Below are 21,460 nucleotides of genomic sequence, written 5' to 3'. Positions count from 1 at the left end.
GAGGGACACTCACTGAAGCAGCCCGTCGGCGGGTCCACCCGGAAGCACGTCAGAAATGACAATGGACGTTTCCCCATTTTCGAAGTGGGGATTGTCTCTGCCTCCGGACACTGCAATTCCAAATCCTCTCTTGGAATCCTGTTCATTGGAGTTAAGAGAAAAATTAAAACAAAATCCTTCTATAAGTGGCTTTCAGGATTTAATACAAGCAGTCAATAAAAGAAAGGTCAAACCAATAACCAGAGATAGCTCAGGAACAGAGGGCTTACAGAAAGAAAGGATAAACAAAATAAAGCATCATCATGGTTAGGTGACAGGTTTATAAAGGGAAATTCCTTATCTAAAAGAAACAGGCTTGTGAAAGCTGGACAAAATTGACAGCACAGACCGGAGTTATCACTAGAAGCTGGCGGGGATGAGAAATAGCAGCGTCTGTCCAAATAAGGACGTGCTATTGGAATCTCCAGTCACACCTGTTCTCATATCCTGGCCTGAGCTGGAACGGATTCAGTCACAACTAAATCTGTGCTAAAACCATATTTTTTAAGTATACCCTTAACTTGTAAGCCAGGTGAGCTGGTGGTTTCACGTCAATGTAGGGTGAAAAAGAAGTAAATGGGTTTTCAAGATAAAATCTGAAGATAAAGTTTTTTGAGATCTTATGAGAGAGCAAAGCACTGAACTCTTTTCTACATGCAGGTAAAATGGAAACACAGATTTATTACATCCAAGATTAATCTAGAAGTATATCACAGTGAACCTAGATACCACATAATCCTAATTCATTTCGGTGTTTAAAAAAGGCTAAGCTCGTAGATGTCATCCAGATGGCAGGCGTGTATGTGATTATAACCCTAAATAAGGATTTGATTATGTAAAAATCTACTCAGAGAATAAAAGAAGGAACCCCTCCTCCATCTCAAGAAAAGTTCCCTTGTGAGACCCACTGTGCCAACTGCTGACAAACAGTTACCAACACAAAACAAGCTGGGTGGTTGTCCATTAATCACAGGGCCCGGAATTTGGCACTACCATCTGGTACCCGGTTTTACAAAGAGGTAGCGCCATCCTATACCGGGCCTAAAATGTCTCTCACCTTTGCCTATTTTGGGTCCAAACTCAAACGGTAATGTGGTGGAAGGGCAGAGAGAAGAATCAGAAGATGGCAAGAGGTGAAAGATAAGACCTGAAGGGGGAAACCCCTCAACTGAAGAAACCAGAAGTTTCGGCACCTGAGTACCGATACGTGTTTTTCTACCTGGATTGGTTTAATACACGTTTATTCAAGAACCAAATTTTCACTGAAGTCAAGGTTTGAGATTCATGGTCAAAGGAAAACCCTCCCTTTGAGGAACTTACAATCCCTCTAAGAAGCGACAGAGACAGGGGGGATTCAGAGCAGGAGTAAGACCCACTCGGGGCCCAGGAAATCAGTGACGCTGACCAAGGCAGGTTGCTGGGATAAGACTTTGGCATCATGAGTGCATTTCTAGTCTAGCTCAGCCACACACAAATCACTTACAGACTCTTGACGACTGTGTTTGTTTCGAGTGGGGCTAATACCTACCATGCCTACCTTGAACTTTGCTGTCAAAATAAAAAGAAACAAAGCTAACATTTATTAAGCAGCAATTATATGCTAGACTCCAAGTACTGGAAGTTCTTCATATTGCCTAATTTAATAAAGAGGGGCAATACATGTGAGATGGCTTTAACAATTATGTAAAATACACTCGTGTGGTATTACTTCTACTTTCAATCCCATGGGGTGTGGTGGTGGGGAGAGGAGGGTTGGGGGGGTAGGTGTTAAAAATTTTATTAAGTCAGCATCTCTTAATATAACCAGGAATGGGATTAGGAACACAACCCATGTTTCCTTATGGCTAAACCAATGTTTTTAAAGTTTTGTTTGGACTTAAAATTCACTGAGGGAATTAAAAGTTATACACACCATAATTAAAATTACAAAAGTTTGCAGAAGCTACCTCAACATCCTTAAGTAGAACAGGTTATTTCCATTCCTCCTTCCCTTTTCTCTCTTTTCATAACCTGTTCTGTCTGGAAATAGGTGAATGCACTAAATAACCTCCATAATTTTCTATATTATATAGACCTTAGCCAAAAAGTGTAATAATATGCAAATCCTTGGTCATGCAGGAATTGTGTTTGTCTAAAAATAATTAAGATCCATGATCTGTTGTGGTACACACACACACACAATGGAGTATTACTCAGCCATAAAAAGAATGAAACAATGCCATTTGCAGCAACATGGATGGACCTAAAGATTATCATACTAAGTGAAGTAAAGGACAACAGAGAAAGACAAATATTGTATGATATCACTTATATGTGGACTGTAAAAAAAAAAAGATACAAATGAACTTACAAAACAGGAACAGACTCACAGATATAGAAAACAAACTTACGGTTACCAAATGGGAAAAGAGGGTAGGGAGAAATTAGGAGTTTGGGATTAGCCAATGCAACCTACTATATATAGAATAAACAACAAAGACCTACTGTATAGCATAGTGAACTAGACTCAATCTTGTAACAACCTATAATGGAAAAGAATCTGAAAAAGAATACATATATGTGTGTGTGTGTGTATACATATGTGTGTATGTATACATACGTGTGTGTGTATATATATATATATTACTTTGAATTACTTTGCTGTACACCTGAAACACTGTAAGTCAACTATACTTCAATTAAAAAAAGAAGCAAGACCCACGATCTGTATGCTCAAGAACGTGACGGCAGCAGAGATGGCACCAGCAGCACTCACCTTCTGGAGGGTCACGGTATACTGCTCCCATATCAGTTCTTCCATGCCTGAGGCCTGTTTGAAAACAATCAAAACCAATTTGATTAAAACCACAAACATTTCAATGTTAGAAATAAAACTGTAATTTGAAATGTCTCCATAGAAAGTCCAGCTCACACAGTCTACATACCAAAAAGAGTGGATAATTTTTAGGATCATTATACTACCTGTTTTCAAACACACTCTCGTTCAATGAAATGACAAGCTTAATAACACTAGAAGATTAGTGAAATACCTAGTGAGAAATGTACCTTAAAAATCACGAAATATTAAGTGTTAAGCCTTTTTATTATCACTATTCCAGAACATTGGCATGATAAAATCCCTTTTCTACTGTTCTAAATAGATATATGTTTTTTTAAAAAATCACTCTCCCTTTACTACAATTCACAAAAGAAAAAAAAGAATTGTAAACTCAAAAACAAGAAAACAAAAAAAGGAGACAGAATACTTCCAGATCACAGTCATTTCAAAATGAAAACCAGTTTTTAAAAGAAGTAAAACACTAAAGCATCGTGTCTGGGGAAAAGGGGGAGAGAAGAAGCTGGATTAAGCTGACTGTGTAAATGTTTTTTCCCCAATCCCCAAATAAGCTACAGAAGTTTTAAATAAATCAAAATCAAAATGTGAAAAAAAAAATCACTCTCCTGAGGGGAAGGGTACAGCTCAGTGGTAGAGTGCGTGCTTATCATGCATGAGGTCATGGGTTCAATCCCCAGTAATTCCATTAAAAACAAACAAACCAACAAACCAAATTACCTCTCCCTAAAAAATAATAAAATTAAATTAAAAAAAAAATCACTCTCCCTTCCTCCTGTCAAAGGTGACCTCCTAGGCAAGTTTTACGCACTTTTATGTCTAAAGGAATCCTTGCCCTGATCACGGAGAGTGCCAAACTGCATCATCTGTGGGACTGCTTGGCCTTTCCTCCACCAGTATTGCCAGTGAAGATGATAATCCCTGCATAAATAGATCCCGGGGCTTCAGTTTCTGACAATATTCTAAAATAGATAATCTATACAAACCTGAAAATAGTGAGTATCATTTTAAAAAGTAATGCTAATAGTCCATGAAATGCAGGTTGCCTTTGAAAGGAAATCCTTAAAAGCAAGAAATGCGAAAAAAGCTCAAAGCCAGAGAGAGAAGGCAGCAGTGAAGCAGGCATTTCAACAGGACACTAGGAAGAGAGAGAAACTGTAGCATCCAAACAGGGTGGAGATCAGATTAGAGTAGATGTATTAGGGAAAAAACACTACCAGACAGATGGAGACAGCAGGGACAGTCACTTGTCTCATTCTTGGCTCTCGGTAGATGGAAATAACTAGTACCTCCCTGGAGAACTCCTATATCAACAGACCTGTACTCATTCAGGTTTGAGACTGAAATTCATATTCCAGATGTGACCACACCCTTCCCTAGAACAATCACATTCAAAGTGGTTCTGCACTGATGGCACCACCCAGGTGAATAGGCGCAAATGAAATTGTCTCCCAGGAACACGCTAAAACACAGGCTTCACAGAATCTCCCAGGTAAGTACATGAGGAACAAGAGTTCACAATTTAAATACACACACAAAACAAGTCACCGTTCGTGAGAGTTGAGAGAAACAAAAAAACCTGCAGAATCAAAGACTATAAATACTGGAAATATCAAAGACAAAAAAAGTATTTTTCATGTGTTTATCTTAAGAAATTAAAAGGAAGAATTCAAAGTACAATGAAAGAACAAGAGAACATCAAAAATGACCACGCAAATCTTTAAAAAAATTTTAGAAATAAAAAAATACGATAGTAAAATTAAGTTAAAATGGATTAAATCACACACTACACATGTCTGAAGACAATAATGAATCAGAAGACAGATGTGAAGAAATTACCCAGAATACAGCACAAAGCATTTAAAAAATGGGACATATGAAAGAAATTAAGAGTGAGGAAGTCCTACAATGTTTCTAATTAGATTTCCTGAAGGAGATAAGAGAGTATAGGAGCGATGCAGTACTTAAAGAGACCGTGGCTCCTCTAGACTTAGAGATTTTTCAGGTTCAAGAAGCCTGATGTATCACAAGCAGGGTACATTTAACAAAAAAGTAAGAAAAACACTTCTAAAAGAGACTTGAGAGCAGCCAGGCAGCAGAGATTACAAAAGAACAATCAGAACAACAGCCAACTTCAAAACAGCAATAATGAAAGCCTGAAGCCAGCAGGACGGTATCTGTAAAACAGTATCTGCTGTTTCGGGGGGCAGAAAAGACATTTTTTTAAAAAACAAAAATTGGGACAGATCATTACCACAGATAAGCAATAAAAGAACTTCCAAAGGATAAATTTAAGACAGGAAAATAATCCCAGAAGGAAGACCTAAAATCAAGAAGGAACGTGAGTAAGCCTGGACATCTACTGGCCACGTGCAACCATAATAACAATGTATAACTTGTGAGAGTTATACAAATTAGAAAGAACTAAAACACTGGGCAACCCAGCATGTAAATCCAAATGACTTTAAGATGATTTATTTATTCTAAGTTTTTTATTCAAGAACAGAGTTAAACTGTTGATTAATTTTGAACTTCACTGGGGTAACCACTATAGGAATAATTAGATACACATCTTCCAAAAAATACAGGGACAAAAAAAAATTTTTGAAGTCAATCTAAAAGAAGCAGGAGACAAAATGAGAAATTTAGAAAAAGGATAAATATAAAACACAAACTATTGACTGTAGAAATGAATATAGAAGAGTAATAATAATAATAAATATAAAGACAAATGGTCAGAGTGGATTAAAAACAAGAAGATCCAATTATATGTTTTTAAATACAGGTAAATATTTAGTATATTTAATAACATCTAAAATGGAAGGACACAAATAAATCTACTTACATAAATAAAAAGCCTTACTGCACTTATTATACATAAACATAAGAAAAAGTTGTTTTACATTAAAAATATTTGATATCAAATTTGCCATTCCTCCAATGTTACTAATGAGAAACAGGGGGGAAAAAAATCAAAACATGTCCAGATAATGTGCTTCTTTTTTCCCCAGTTAGCAAACTCTTAGGCTTGGGGGGAAAGAGGCTTAGCACAAAAGGCAATTCTAACAACTAATATATTAGGGCAGATAATTTATTTCCTTTGGTAAAACAGGGTTAGGAAAAGGCAATTTTGTTTGCAGAGAAGAAAGATGAGCCAGCCTACTCCTGAGTAGCTGTAACTGATTACTCAAATTGAGAGGAATTTATAATCCTTTAGTTCTCTCCTCCCTCTTTGTACTCACTTTGGGGACATTTCCATGGGTAATACCATCTGGCTCCAGGAGATCTGATTTCTCAGAGAGAGAGAGAGAGAGAGAGAGAGAGAGATTGAAAAACAGAATTCAGATCACCTCTAGGGTTAAAGAAAATACCAGAAAAAAATGGTACCTGGAAAAGGTGAGAACTAGGATCTGTGCTACCAGCACACCTGAAACTGGGTGCTCCGGGGGTGGGGTGGGGCTTGAGGGGTTGAGGGGATCAGCATCCAAAATGGGGTGATGCTTAGGTTAAATCAAAGTACACCAATATAATAAAACACATAAACATTCAAAAAAAGGTCACTGTTTAAATTACATAAATCTCCCCAATTATTTACATTTCTTTCCCATGACCACTATTTTTCAGTTAAAAAAAAAATGAAAGTGGATTTTCAGGTGAGCTTTTTATATCTCACTCACTCACTTTTGTCTCATATCTCCTAGAACGGTATATGGCACACAGAGTAGGCACTCAAAAAGGTCTTCTTTCCAATAAACTAACAGACAGATACACTATTCATTCATCACCAAATTCCTATGATGAAGGCACGGATTTCTGCCACTTACAAGTTTTCTTAAAGGAAGTTTCTACCACATCCAGTGGCCCTCTGCTTCTCCCGTAGCACACTTGTGGTGAGCTTGAAACTCAGGTGCCTACAGTCTGGTGCTCCTGAGAATAGTTTATAGCCATTCCTTTCTGGAATTTTGTTGTCTATGTCTAAAAACAGCATTTTCCAAAGTGTGCCAGTCTATTTTTGAAGGTTAATGGGTTGTGACACAAACCATTAACTACTTAAACATAATATTAAAAGAATATAGTGCTATACACCAAAAACTAATACAACATGGTAAATAAAAAAAAAGAATATACTTATATATATTATTATATATAGGTATATATAACATATAAAAGTGATAAATTTTAAATCTTAATTTTAAAGGTGAGGAAGTTAGAGTAAAAATAAATTTTAATAGCCCCTTTGAGCATTAAAAATACCCACACTTATTTAGCTCACAAAGCTGTGACTTTTTACAAAGGCCTCAGAGAAAACCCTTCATTCATTCATTCACTTGTTCATTCATTCATTCACTTACTCATTCACTTACTCACTTAAAAATATTTATTGACCACCCGTTATGTGCCAGGCATGTGGTTTGTGGCACCTGGGATACATTGGTGACCAAAGCCCATGTCCAAAAAGCAAATCAGAGTCTTCTTTGCATCATCTTACACAGCCTCTTTTCAGGAATACAGAGCACCCTTCACAACAATATGTATTCCTCAGAAAATCAGCTGTAGGGATAGGCTACAGCGTGCGGCAGCTTAGCTGAGAGCTGGGATCACGCTTTTCAAACTGGTCCACTGGGCTCGGGCCCCACCCAACCTGTGCTGGGCTGTGCAGAGATCAGAGAATTGTTACAAACGCCAGCAGGGAGCTGCTTGGCCTTTGGAAAACTTTACGTGCAAGGCATAGGAAGAGCACACGTACACTAGAATTAAAGGTACGTGTATTTACGATGCAGTGATTCCTCTCCTGGGCAGAGGCCCTCGAGAAATGTGCCAATATGTACACACGAATCCACACAGAGTATTCCTAGCAGCAATGTTTCAATAGCCCAAACCTGGAGATAACCCTAATAATCTATCAAGAGCGGAATGGAAAAATAAATTGTGATATATTATTAAAATGCAATTTTATACTGCAATGAAAACAAACTAGAGCCACACAACACAGACGCATTCTAACATAATAGTGAGTGAAAAACATTCTAGAAGAATTTACAGAACATGTTATCATTTTTATACAATTCAAAGTACACTGTTTCACAAAAATATGAACATACTTAACACGACTGCACTGTACACTTAAGACGGTAAGTTTTATATAATGCTTTTTCTACCGCAATAGGAAAAAATAAAGCAAACAAAATCAATCTTTCGTTTAGAGATGTTTGTGTGTATGTATGTGTCTGTGACTGGGGACGAGGCAGAGGAGGGAGAAAGGACCCTGGGTCCATCTTGGTGAGGGGTCCATGGGTATGTGGGTGCATGAGTGAGCAACAAAGAGTACCTGACCATTCCTGGCTCAAGGACCTCATACCCAGTATTTGTTTGTGCAGCACAGACTTTGCAAGTGAAAGAGGAGAAGAAGGTGTGATCATTTGGACTAGAGGGAAGGCAAGGCAGTAATCTGTCAGCTCCGTGGAAGGCAAAGAAAGGCAGGTGAGGTGGAGAAGCAGGCTGGCTCTGGGGGAGCCGCAGGCTGCAGGAGACACCAAGCCTCCTTGTCACCCCAAGAGTCAACATTCCGGCAGCAGGAGTATCTTTAGTGACCCTTTCACCACTTCCCCCCATCACTTTCACTTTTCCTGTAAGTAGTGAGAGTAACTACCCTGGGAACATCTTAATGACTCATCCCTAGACAACATGGAAAGATAAAAGAGCCCATTTTTTTTTCACCATAAATAAAAAACTCTATTCTGTTAGCAGTAAGGTATTTACATGAAGAATGAGAAAAGGACAAAGACAATAGTTATCTAATCTTTTAACAATATCCTCCAGTTGTTATAAACTTTCTTCAAAAAATCTTGGTCCAACAGGTAAATCCCCTATTTTACATCAAGAATATGGAAACGTGTTAAAAACCAACCAGAAGTCAGACCCTGGGTCTTCACTGCCCTGGCTCCCCCAACAGGAAACTTTGAAGCTTTCTGTCACAAATTGCTGCTTCTCAGTGATGGAGGTCAGCGCCAAAGCCAAAGATTCATCAACACCTCCCATAAGGGCCATGTTTGATTAAAACCCTAAGTTATAAAAGTAAACACTCACACATGTTATATTCCTACATATGTTCAAACTATACAAGGAAAAGAACATGTGAAAAATTCTTCTCTAGAGGGAGGCTACAGCACAGTGGTAGAGTGCCTGCTTAGCATGCACAGTCCTGGGTTCAATCCCCAGTGCCTCCACTAAAATAAATAAATAAATAAATAAGTAAACAAACCTAATTACTTCCCCCTTTAAAAAAACAAAAACAAATTTTTCTCACATCATTTAGAAACCTAGATATAAGGATACAAATTTCTGCAGAATAACAGAGCAAAAAGTTTTTTACCCCCAAACAAGGAAATTCCCAAATACAAACAAACATCGTGTGGATGTCAATATATTAAGTTATTCCCAGGAAGCAACATGGTGCTTGCAGATTCCCAACACAAGGAAAATAGCATCCTTTGATTCCTAAATTCCGTAAGAGGCTATCACTTTCATGTAAATCTGCTAAAAATAAGTATTTAAAAACCCAATGACTACGATCTGCAGCTCACAATTTGTTACTGAAATCTGCCAGAAGCACAAATAAATCAGAGGAGAAAGGAGTCACTGTGAGAAGGCTCCCCCCTCCAACTTCCCACAAAGAAAGGTCAGGAAAGAAAGGGGGGAGAGCTTGCAGGGGGACTCACATGGCCTTTCAATCTCCCCAACTTTTTAACAGCCTGGATCCACAATCTCTGGAGGGCCTGGGCGGTCTTCATGGCCTCTGGAGGTCAATCAGCCAGAGCGCTGTCTACATGCCAGGCTGCTCACCCATTGCCATCACTCCACGTGGTTACGTAAGGCAGATACAATAGTGGCCCACATTCCCAGCAAATCCTGTTGTCATCTCGCACAGTGACACATCCATACAGCAGGGACGCCGAACGCTTTGAAAAGCACCACTTTTGAGGAAGAAAGAAAGCAGTCTGGATTTGCACCACTCTGCCAGCTTTCTCTTTCTCCCTCTCTCGTGTGCCGGGGAACCAGAGAATCTGAGTAACTATCCCTTGTAGACATGTAAAATGATTCAGTATCCAAGTAGAAATGATTAAGCAAGTAGGACATTCTAGAGCAATACCGTAAAAAGGAACATTTAGTTTAATGTATTTTTTTTAAATGGAGGTACTGAAGATTGAACCCAAGATCCAGTGCATGCTAAGCTAGCACTCTGCCGCTAAAGCTATACCCTCACCCAGGAACATTTAGAAGAACACTGATTTACGTAGATGCTCCCATACATACACATACACATGAAAAGCATAAGCCTGCTGAAGAGCAACTGGTGATGGTGCAGGTGAACGAAATTGCTACTGTTACCTAGAAATTAAAAGGCATGAAGATACGATGTTTCACATCCTCAGAGATAACAAAGTCTGTACTGAGAGGGAAACAAGACATGGGCAGTTGGTGTAGCTCAGGCATCTGGGGTGGCAAGGAGTGGACAGAGCGTTCACTCAGCAGTGTTTCCTCCTCTCCCTCCCCTTTATGTAAATTCAGCAGATAAAAGAATAACAAAGAGCCTTGCTATCTATTTCTTTCTTTGTCTTTACCATTTGCAGGGGAGGACGGGGGATGGAAAAGCTTATTTCAGATTTCTAAACATCTAGAAAAGATTGCACGGGATGCTGGAGACTTGAGAGCTGGGTTTGGGATTTTGGAAGCACCGGGGAACCGGTGATCCTTCTCCCAACGCAGTAGTCTGCGTTACACCAACAGGCCAGCCTGAGTGGTCTGCACATGAGGAGCGCACCATCCATCCAACTTGTCTGAGGTTGAGATGCGTGATAAATGCGGGTCATGAGATGCAGACCATATAGGAAGCAACTTTCAGCAGAGGCAAGGATGTGAGTTTTAAAGGCAGGCCATCTGGGGGCAATCTCTGTTCTGTCACTTAGCTGTGGCACCTGGGATAATCTGTCACCTGTTTTTATAAAATGGGGATAATACACCTACACCTCAGAGGGCCAGTGTCCGCCTGGAATGAGGCAACCTTTCCCTACAAAATGCATTTGCAGAACAGGAACTTGAAATTGTTCAAGTCCTCCCCTTGGACTCCCCATGAGTAAGTTCTTCAGAAGTGCTGGAACAGCAGAACAAGGTCAGAAATGAAAGTTTGTTTCAAACCTTACACTGAGGAGGGCATGGAGGACATAGCAGCCCTACAGAAGCAGGACCATTGGAAGTTGAGTGGATGCCCAGGACTCAACCCTGGCTGTGCAGATGTTGCCAAGGTGCCTGCACCAGCCCAGCTCACCCCAGGGCTCCTTGGCTCACTGGGCCTTGGGTGCAGAGAGCAGCTCACGCCTCTACTGTGACCATCCTTAGAAAAACACTTGGGCTTCCCTGATGAGGAAATAAATACTTCTTTCCCTTATATTTATGCATATTGCCCAGAAGTCACAAACATCCTACAAATCAAGTCCAGATTCTTCTTCAATGATTTCCAAAAGTTAGTTTCTGCCGTTACTCATTCCTTTTTTAAAAAATTGTGCTAAAAACCGCAGAACATAAAATGTATCATCTTAACTATTTCTAAGTGTTCAGTTCAGTAGTGTTAGGTCCGTTCACATGGCTGTGCAACCAATCTCCAGAATTTTTCATGTTGCAAAACTGAACCTATGCCCCCATTAAACAACTCCCCATTCCCCTTCCTCTCTGCCCCTGGCAACCACTCCTCTATTTTCTGTTTCCATGAATGGGAACTACTCTGAATAACTCCTGTGAGTGGCATCATACAGTATTTTGAGTTTTCTTTTTTTTGGTCCAGCTTATTTCATTTAGTATAATGTCCTCAAGACTCATGCTTATAACACGTGTCAGATTTTTCATCCTTTCTAATGCTGGATAATATTCCACTGGGTGTGTTTGCCATATTTTATTTATTCATCCACCAGTGGGTACTTGGATTACTCGCACCTCTTAGCTATTGTGAATAATGCTGCTATGAAACAGGTGTCCCCATATACTAATTTTTTACTCACTCATTCAACGAATGTTTACCAAGGGCAATGTGCCAGGCTCTGAGGATCAAATGAAGATCATAACAAATATAGCGCTGCCTTCAAGGAGTTTGATGGGAGCCAGCACTTGATCTCGTTGGGAGTGAGGGGTGCTTCCCATGAGCAAGGGACATGGAGATGAGATCTGGAGAATGATTACTATTGGGGGTGCGGGTGGGGCTGTGCAGATCCCAAAGCACAGCGCAGGGCAAAGACCCTGAAAAAAGACAAGAGGGGAGGGGCCACCAGAGAAACCACTGCAGCCTGTTTCAGTGAACAGCTATTCTACCAGTGACATCAAAAGAATAAAATGACACGTTAGACAGGAGGGTACAGCTCAGTGATTGAGTGTGTGCCTAGCATGCACAAGGTCCTGGGTTCAATCCCCAGTACCGCCATTAAATAAATAAATAAACCTAATTACCACTCCCCCAAAAAAGAATAAAAAGGCTCTCTGCGGTGTACAGCTGCCTCTCCAAGATCTTAGGAATTTACCCTAACTTCCATAAATTGCTAAATTTCATAGTCACATACTCAAGAAACAACTATTTATTACACTCACCCTGTAGGTAAGAGACAAACTACCCTAAATCATTATCCTGAGGGGAAGACAGTCTGGTGGGGAACTGGGACACGTGGACAGTAGTCACAACTTAGTGTAACTACAGCAGCAGATGAACATGCAAAACTCATTCATTCAACAAATACTCCCCCAGCACCCAGGACATGTCAGACCCTGCTGTCGAGGCTGGAGGGATAAAAACCAGAGTTCTTCCCTCACAGGGAGGATTTTAACAGGGGAAACAGACAATACACAAGGAAACATATCATCTCCAGTAGCAGGTAGTGTCATGTGATGACATCGGAGAGAGTGAATCGTAAGAAAATCTGGACCTCTTTCCAAGGAGAGGGAGCTGCAGATACAAAGGCTATGAGTAAGAAACAAGCTGATTAAAGTCATGAAAGAAAAAAAGGCCACAAGCGGCTGGAGCAAGGTGACCCATGACGCAATGGCAGGTACATAAAATGTGACATTGATGGCATGGGCACAAGTTATTTAACTAGGGATGGGAGGTCCGGGGTGGGCGGAAGTGGGCCCCAACAGTAGGGCAGGCCCCCTTACATTCCAGATGAGTTCAGCACTGAAGGATGACTAACTCCTCAGGCAGGTGGATATCCTGGGGAGGGAACCACAGGCAGAGCATGAGGGATAACCTTTAAGGTGTGTTCAGAACACTGCAAGCACTCAGTGTGACTGGGCAATAAGCTGTTTAACAACACACAGGGCATGCTATATTCTCAGCATGGACAGACAAAATAACTTAATCTACAGCTTGGGAATCTTAAAATACACACCCACCCCGGAAACAGGAGACAAGATGGTCGAGAACTGGAACAGAAAGAAGCAATTAACACTCAGCAGGCACCTGGTCAATTGCTCTCTCTACAGTTTTCCACTGATGCTCACAACCCTGTGAGTAAGCGACAACTGTGCCCATTCTACAGATAGGAAAGCTGAGGCCAGCGTTTACACAGCTAACACTGCCAGACACAGGTTAGAGGCTGGTACCCTACTCCAGACCTCATTCCTTTTCTACATGTAGAATGTGATGTGTGCCTTGCACACACTGAGCCCTTAATAAACATCATGCAGGTAGCTGGAAGGAAGGAAGTCAAAGGAGGGAGAAAGAACGCCAAGTAAGACAGAAGGAGCACAAATTAAAATCACCAAGGCTCCCAGCAGGCTAACAGCAGAGCAGAAACCTTGGGAGACCACCACCTGGATAAAATGGGCCAATGGTCTTCTGCATGAGGATTCCTCTGGTGTTTTTATCCTGTATTCAGTACATCATTTTAGAAAACATCTCAAGTTCTCAGAAAGAGAGGGTGTAAATAAACAGCCAGCCAGCCTCAGGATGGGTGGGCAAACCACAGCCCACCTGCCTAGAGCTGAGAATGGGGGCTTTTGTGGTCCGCCCCTCCCCACCCCCTTCCCCATGAAATTGGTCTTAATTTAATGGCTGCGAATTGGTCAAAATGCTCAACAGACACAATTTTGAAACACTTGTCAAATAAGTAAACAGGAACTTCTTTTTCTCAGAAAAGGCAGAAAATAAGCTCCACTCTTGCTCTTCCTAAAATGAGCATTTTTTTTCCCCAGTTATAAAACAAACCTTTGGCTTCAAAGCACTTGCCTGTGTCTCTTCAAAGCTAAACCCTTCCTGGTAGCAGTAAACTAGTCAGCAGTGAGTTAAACAACCCTTTATGTAATTCTTGGTTTACCCCCCCTCCTCCAAAAGACCCCACAACACCCTTTCATGATTTATTCCTTAAGGAACAATCACAACTAGAGTGCAAGGTGGGCTCACGGCACACAGCTCACAATGGACAGCCTGAGTGTGACCAGGGTTCAAGAAAAAAGCTACACATAGAAGTTTAAAGAGGGATTCTTGACAGCCTAACTGAATTCAGAGGATTAGATTCCAGATCTATTGCTGATGGGTACCAGAGTGACTGAGGTGTTATTTTAATTTTATTTTTTTACCCCATCACTCTTTAGTTACCGAAGGTAAAGTTTCAGTGTCTAAGTACATAAAAGAGAACTGGGAGAGGATGACAGAATGCCTGCGGGCACAATCTGCAGTTTTGAAAGCAGTTGTGCTGAAATGTGAAAAGCAATGAACCCAGACTCCAAGAAGACACTCCCAGCCAAGACTCTGCCCTCCCAGCTCAGCCATGACCCTGGGCACCCACTCGATTCGACTGCCGCTTGGTGAAAACAAGGATGCCATCATCTATTGCATAGGGTGAAAGCAGGCAAATTCCCATGATAACACTGTAAAATCCAGGCCCGGAAACTTCCAAGGGGGAGGTGAGGTTGTTATCAATATCCCTGACAATGGCGGCAACATAACGCGGTGGAAATAGCTCTGTAAGCCCCTGCAAACGCCTGTGTCCAAGCACAGCTCCCCACACACCCTACAAACTCTGAGTCTCAGTTGCCTCATCTACAGTGGTTTTTTTTGGTGGTGGGGGAGTAACTAGGTTTATTTATTTATTCTTAGAGGAGGTACTGGGGATTGAACCCAGGACCCCATGCCATGCTAAGCGTGTGCTCTATCACTTGAACTATACCCTCCCCCAATTTTTTTTTTAGCGTTTTTTTTTTCCTCATCTATAAAATGGATTCCAAATCCCTACCCTACTGTAATTGTTGTCAGGACTGAATGGAGTAATGCTTGTAAAGAGCCTTACCCAGTGCTCGACACACAATTGGCACCCTCAGTAAAGGTCTCCACCACTAATACTGCAGCAGCATCGTATGGTGACTACTTCTGAGTAAGAACTTGTTTTCTTCCTCCCAGAAGAGCATAGGATGATAATTAAGAACACATCACGGAACTCAAGGGAAGTGAAAATTTACGTCCACACAAACACCTGTACACAAATGTTCAGGGAGGTGTTATTTATCACAGCAAAAAAGTGGAAACCACCCAAATGTCCATCAATTGATAACTGGTGAAACAAAATGTGGTATATGCAAACAATGGACTATTATTCAGCCATAATAAGGAATGAAATACCAATACATGCTACATAAGATAAGTATAAACCTTGAAAACCTTATTAGTAAAAGCCAGATGCAAAAGGACAAATGTTATATGATTCCATTTATGTAAAATGTCCAAAAGAGACAAATCCACAGGCATCAAAAGTAGATTAGTGGTTGCCTACAAGTACGGGGAGAAATGGGGAGCAACTTTTTAAATGGACATGGGGTTTCCTTTTTGGGGTGATAAAGATGTTCTAAAATTGATAGGGTTTTGGCTGCACAGCTCTAAATATACTAAAAAATCACTAGATTATACACTTCATTTTGGTATATGAATTATAACTCAATAAAGCTTTTTTTTTTTTTTTTGAAGAAAGCATTGCTGATTCGGCAATCACAAAGTGGAGGCTCTAATCCTTGCCCCACCACTTACATTACTGAACTTTCCCTTGCCTGTTTCCCCCATCTGTAAAGCAGGGAGAGTAATAATATCCACTTCCCTAGGGTTGTTGTGAGAATTTAATCAGACAATTAATGTAGTGCCTCACACACAATAAATGCTCCATTATTTTCAATATCATAATTATTAGACTCATTTTCCAGAAAGAAGACCAAAGTCAGAGAAATAAAGGAACTTGTTTGAGGTCATACAAGTTAAAGGTGGCGGAGGAAGGATTCTAACAGACATCAGTGTGGTTACAAAGCCTGTATCCTTTCCACTGAAGCTGTCTCCTCCACTGTACAGTGATGGTGCCTTTCAGAACCTACCCGTGAGTGATGACTGGGTCCCTGGCCTACAAAAAAACAACCAAACAAAAAGCCATGGTTGTTGGTGCTTGAGCACCAGATCTGCGATGGATCCAATCACTCTGACAACTCAGAACATCTTAACAAGCATGATGGTCTCTTTGAAGCAGCTGGCCTTGGTTCAGTCAGCTGGGCTCAGTAACTCTTCTGCAGTGACTCGGTAAGAAGAGGGTGCAGGAAGGGAATCAGGTCGGACTTTATTTTATTTCTGGCTCTCTCAGTAACCAGTTAGGTTTAAGTTCCCAAATGGTTGTGCTCCTATGAACACACATAAATGAGGGGCATGAAACACATCAACATTACCTGAACGTTACAATGCCAGTGCCAGACACTGTGCTAAATGCTTTATCACTGCTGCCCATTAATCCTTCCCAGAAACTACAGTTCCTCCCATTTTTACGTATGAAAACATAAGGCCTGATGATCTGCAGAACAAAGAACTGAAAAGCTGGACTTCATTAAAATTAAAAACCTCTGCTTTGTGAAAGACAATGTCAAGAGAACAAGAAGACAAACCACAGGCTAGGAGAAAATATATGCAGAAGACACATCTGATAAAAGACTGTTATCCAAAATGTACAAAGAACTCTTAAAACTCAACAACAAGAAAACAAACTACCTGAGTAAAAAATGGCCCAAAGACCTCAATAGACACCACAACAAGAAGATACACACATGGCAAATAACCATACAAAAGGATGCTCCACACCATATGTTACCAGGGAAATGCAAATTAAAAATAACAATGAAATACCACTTTATGCATATTAGAGTGGTCCAGATCTGGAACAAAGATGACACCAAATGCTGGTGAGGATGTGGAGCAAAAGGAACTCTCATTCACAGTTGGTGAGAATGCAAAATGGTATAGCCACTTTGGAAAACAGTTTGGTAGGTTCTTAAAAACACTAAACAAACTCCTACCACATGATCCAGCAACCATGCTCCTTGGCATTCACCCAAAAGAGATGAAAACTTATGTCCACACAAAAACCTGCACATAGATGTTTATACAGCTTTATTCATAACTGCCTAAACTTGGAAGCAGCCAAGATGTCCTTCAGTAGGTGAATGGATAAACTGGTACATCCAGACAATGGAATATTATTCAATGTTAAAAAGAAATGAGCTCTCAAGCCATGAAAAAACATGGAAGAAACTTAAATGCATATTATACTCAGCTCTCTGTATCCCCAGGCTCCTTGGATTCAACCAGCCATGGACCAAAAATATTTCCCACTCCAAAAAAATTTCCAGAAAGTTTCAAAAAGCAAAACTTCAATGTGCCATGCACAGGCAACTATTTAAGCAGCATTTACATTATATTATGTATTAAAAGTAATCTAGAGATAACATATACAGGAGGCTGCGTCTGGGTTATATGCAAATACTGTGCCCTTTTATATAACGGACTTTCTTCAGCATCTGTGAATTCTGGTATCCACCAGGGGTCCTCAAGCCTATTATGTAAATTTAAAAATATACATACACACACACACATATATATGTATATATATCCTGAGATATTAAGAAACTCATACGCAACCCCACAGCTAGTGGGCAGATGGTCATGATCTGTCCAGATCTGCATGAGTCCAATTTTAGTAAGATATGAGGCAAAAAAAAAAAAAAAAAAACCACTAGCAGATAATTACATTTAAGACCTCTATGTTCATAGTTCTGGTACACTAAGCTATAAAGTATAATTATAATTTAACAGACAATTCTTATTTGTAATTACAAAGAAGCCATTAATAAGCCAGAAAAGAAGGTGCTAATTTGGCAACACAGATACAGCCCTGTCTCCTCCATGATTTTAAATCTGACTAAGCCAGTATAACTTAAAAACACAGCTTCACTTTAAGAAAACAAACACACATTCAAATCACTACCCATGCTGGTACCAAGATAAAGAAAATTATAAACTGCTTTGTCAAAAGGCAGGTTAGAAAACCAATTAGGGTGCTCAGCTAAATCCAGCCAGCAGGATTGGCCCAGCATTAAAGACCCAAGGTCAACCATCCCTCCCAGACCCAAGGCACCATCAGAGGATACAGCTCATACAGAAAGGAGCAACACAATGCTTCTGCCATGTAACAATGTGCCTGGTTCATCTCCGGAAAGTTAGTAAGCCTACGGGCAGAGTCCTGAGCCTCAAAGACCTGGCCTTCCTATGAGAACTGAGGAATAAATACAAAAACTTAAGAAAAACCCACCGTTAGACACTGTATTGCCAGCACCTGGGAGCATGATAGAAATGCAGAATCTCAAGCCCTAACTTGGACCTGTAGATATGAATAGGCATATTAACAAGAGTCCCCATGTGACTAATGGGCACATTAAAGATGGAGAAGCACAGGGCTCCCCGACAGAACTTCGCACCACAAGGGCAGTGCTGTCCAGCGTGGTAACCAGGAGCCACACTCGGCTACTAAGCACTCAAAATGTGGCTCCTGCAATTAAGGAACTGAATGTCTAACTTAATTTTAATTAAATTAAATTTATAAATAGCCACATTTAGTACATAATTCATTAGCCATATCCCTAGCAGTCATTTAGGCTGTTTCTAATTTTTCGCTACGGTAACTAACACTATGGCAAACATTGTTGCACACGTAGTCCCCCTATAAATCGTAGTATTTCTGAATTAAAGAGCATACTCATGTCTAAGTCTTTCCACGTGTACCGACCTATTACTTTTAAAACAAGTTCTAGCAATTTACAGTGTTGTAGCAGGATGAGTCAAATGCCATTTTAAGAAGGAAAAAAATATCACTTATTTACAGCAAAAGTGCTTGTTTATACTTTAAAGATCTTTTGGGTATTCTTCTAAAACTTTTCCTGCAAAAAAGCAGCAGAGATTATGGAAAAAAATATTTTGAACTCCCGTAGGCATGTCGACATAACTCAGCAAATGACCCTTTGAAAACACTGATTTAACCAGCTCTCAGTAAGAGACACAATTTTCTATTAAACCATTAATCTGTGGATGATATCTAAAAGTTTACAATTTATGGCTTCAGCTGCATGAGTATTTGTTACACATTTTAAGTATCATGAACTTGACAATGGAATGTGTACTTGCACAGGACTTTCAGTACAATGAGTGTGCACTGCAATCTCAGGGAACTAACAGAAGAAAACAAAGACTCGCTCGGTATTCAAGAATGTATTCCACTAAGCGGAGGGGACAGCAAAGACCAGAGACAGGAAGGGGAAAGGTGAGGTTTCCTGTCTCCACCTCCCCCAAGGCTGAAAGGTGGGAGCCCAAGCCAAGCTATTAAAAATAATGAAAATGCACATTAACAAGCCTTACTAATGATTTTGACTTAATAACGAAACAGAGTAGATGAAACAGAAGCAAGTCGTACCAAAAAACTCAGGCTTCTCTGTATTTTTTTTTCTCATGTCAAAATTGAAAGAAAAAAGTTCAGATGTTTGAAACAGCCTTACTACTAAACTTAGAAAGAGACCACATTCTTTGATCTACTATCAAGTATGCCATTTTTACATAAACTGAGCTAAATGGACAGTCCATTAGAAAAATGTGTAGGATACCCCCCTTGCCCCTTCTCTTTGCATTGCTTTCCTTTACTAGTGACATGGGAAATTTCAGATACAGGTATTATTTTTTAAATTCTGAATTAAACTATGTTGAACTCCTCTCAAAAATCCATCTGTGCCTTGTAACATAAACTACTGAAACTGTATGCTATCTCAAAGCATAAAAAGGCACCCAATATTTCCCTTGTGTGGAATTTGTGGTTATTAGGAAATCAGCAAAGGCCACTATATAGTAACAGACATAAAACCCACTAGGTGGCGCAATGATGCAGAAATTTAAAAAGACTGCTGTTCGCCTTCACATTTAAAATCTCAAAATGTAATTTAGAGAAGATTAGAAACGGACTTTAATCATCACAACAGAACTCCACCGTTACAGCTTTTATAAGAGGCAAGGTACATCTGCAAATCGTGGGAGAAAGCTAAAAGGGGAAAATGACATTTTTAGTTGTCATTCATTAACATTAAAGAAACAACAAAAGCATGTTCTGATCAGTGGACACTGTCTATGAAGTTTTTGACCGTGCTCTGGTTTTGGGACAGTCAAAGCAATTTAAACCATCTGGAAGGTAGAAGACAGCACTTTCTAATTGTTCATCGCTGAATGTAACTGGTCTGGAGGAACATAACATCCAGGAAAAAAGAGCTACAGGAGTTAAAGTCTCATGGAGAAGGTGGAATCCATTTACTGGTTCATTCAATAAACATGTATGAAGCACCTCTTTCACACCAGGCTTTGTGCTGAGCGCTAGAGATTAAACAGCGAGGACAATAAACACGGTCCTGCCTTCCTCCTAGGCTAATGGGGGTCCAGCTGTAAATGAAATCAAGGAGCCTGTCAGCAACTACAGAACGAAAACTGACCCACGCTGTGAAGGGAAAGCACAGAAAGGTCTAGAATAGGAGGAGCTGGCCTCTCCAGGGAGGTCAGGGAAGGTTTTCCTTCTTAGTGACCCCGTGGAAACAGGGAAAGCAACCCCTGAGGACAGACAAGACAAGGACCACCAGGGCAGGGGCACAGACAGGGGGCAGGTGGGAGAGCCTGGGTCTCGGGAAGGATCTTGGTCTCGTCTATGAGTAAAAGTCTGAGGCAGGTAAATGGTATGAGTGGATTTGTATTTTTATATATTTGAGTCCAAATTCCTTGTTTTACTGAGAGGCAGGGAAGAAACCTAAGCCTAGGTCGACAGCCACAGCAAGTTCCTGGATCCAGGAGGTGGGAAGAAAGGGAGGGCTGCACTGAATTCCCTGGGCCCAGCCAAGGGTTTAAGCCCCAGGGAAGAGTCCCCTTCTGCTGTGAGGAACGACTGAAGTACACCATAGTTTCTAAGCCAAGTTCCAAAGACACCTTTGCAAGTACATAATTCAGAAGCAGGCAAGAAACCGGTATCAAGGTGTGCAAGAGAATGTTTACAGGGATTCTGAGAGAAATGGGGGCAGACGCCAGAAAAGACAAAGGGCCAAGGGAATATACCACACTATAGAGGGTGTTCATCTGAAGAAGGACAACAACTAAAGCCAGTCTACTGAAAGAAAATTCAGGTAAAGACTTCTGCATTCGCCAAGAGGACTCAAGCTCCTGCTTCCCTTGAG

General features: G+C 40.5%; 1 protein-coding gene across 8 annotated transcripts in view; it reads right to left on the bottom strand.

Moving 5' to 3' along the window:
* The window catches only part of TJP2 (tight junction protein 2), a 110,761-nt gene that overhangs the window by 35,479 nt on the left and 53,822 nt on the right, over nt 1-21,460 (bottom strand). For 5 of the 8 annotated variants that reach the window (XM_032477789.1, XM_032477788.1, XM_032477792.1 and 2 more), the window contains 2 exons: nt 2,795-2,848; nt 14-138 (listed from right to left, as the gene is read on the bottom strand). In XM_032477789.1, coding sequence (XP_032333680.1) covers nt 14-138; nt 2,795-2,839 — 170 coding nt within the window. In that variant the 5' untranslated portion in view covers nt 2,840-2,848. Of the gene's footprint in view, nt 1-13; nt 139-2,794; nt 2,849-9,591; nt 9,706-21,460 lie in introns of those variants that run through there. The other 3 variants (XM_032477790.1, XM_032477793.1, XM_032477787.1) reach the window with 2 other exon arrangements.

The sequence above is a fragment of the Camelus ferus genome, chromosome 4 (genome assembly GCF_009834535.1).
Source record: "Camelus ferus isolate YT-003-E chromosome 4, BCGSAC_Cfer_1.0, whole genome shotgun sequence".
Classification (NCBI taxonomy): domain Eukaryota; kingdom Metazoa; phylum Chordata; class Mammalia; order Artiodactyla; family Camelidae; genus Camelus; species Camelus ferus.
The sequence above is the reverse complement of the archived record's forward strand: the minus strand, read 5'-3'. Positions and strand labels throughout refer to the sequence as shown.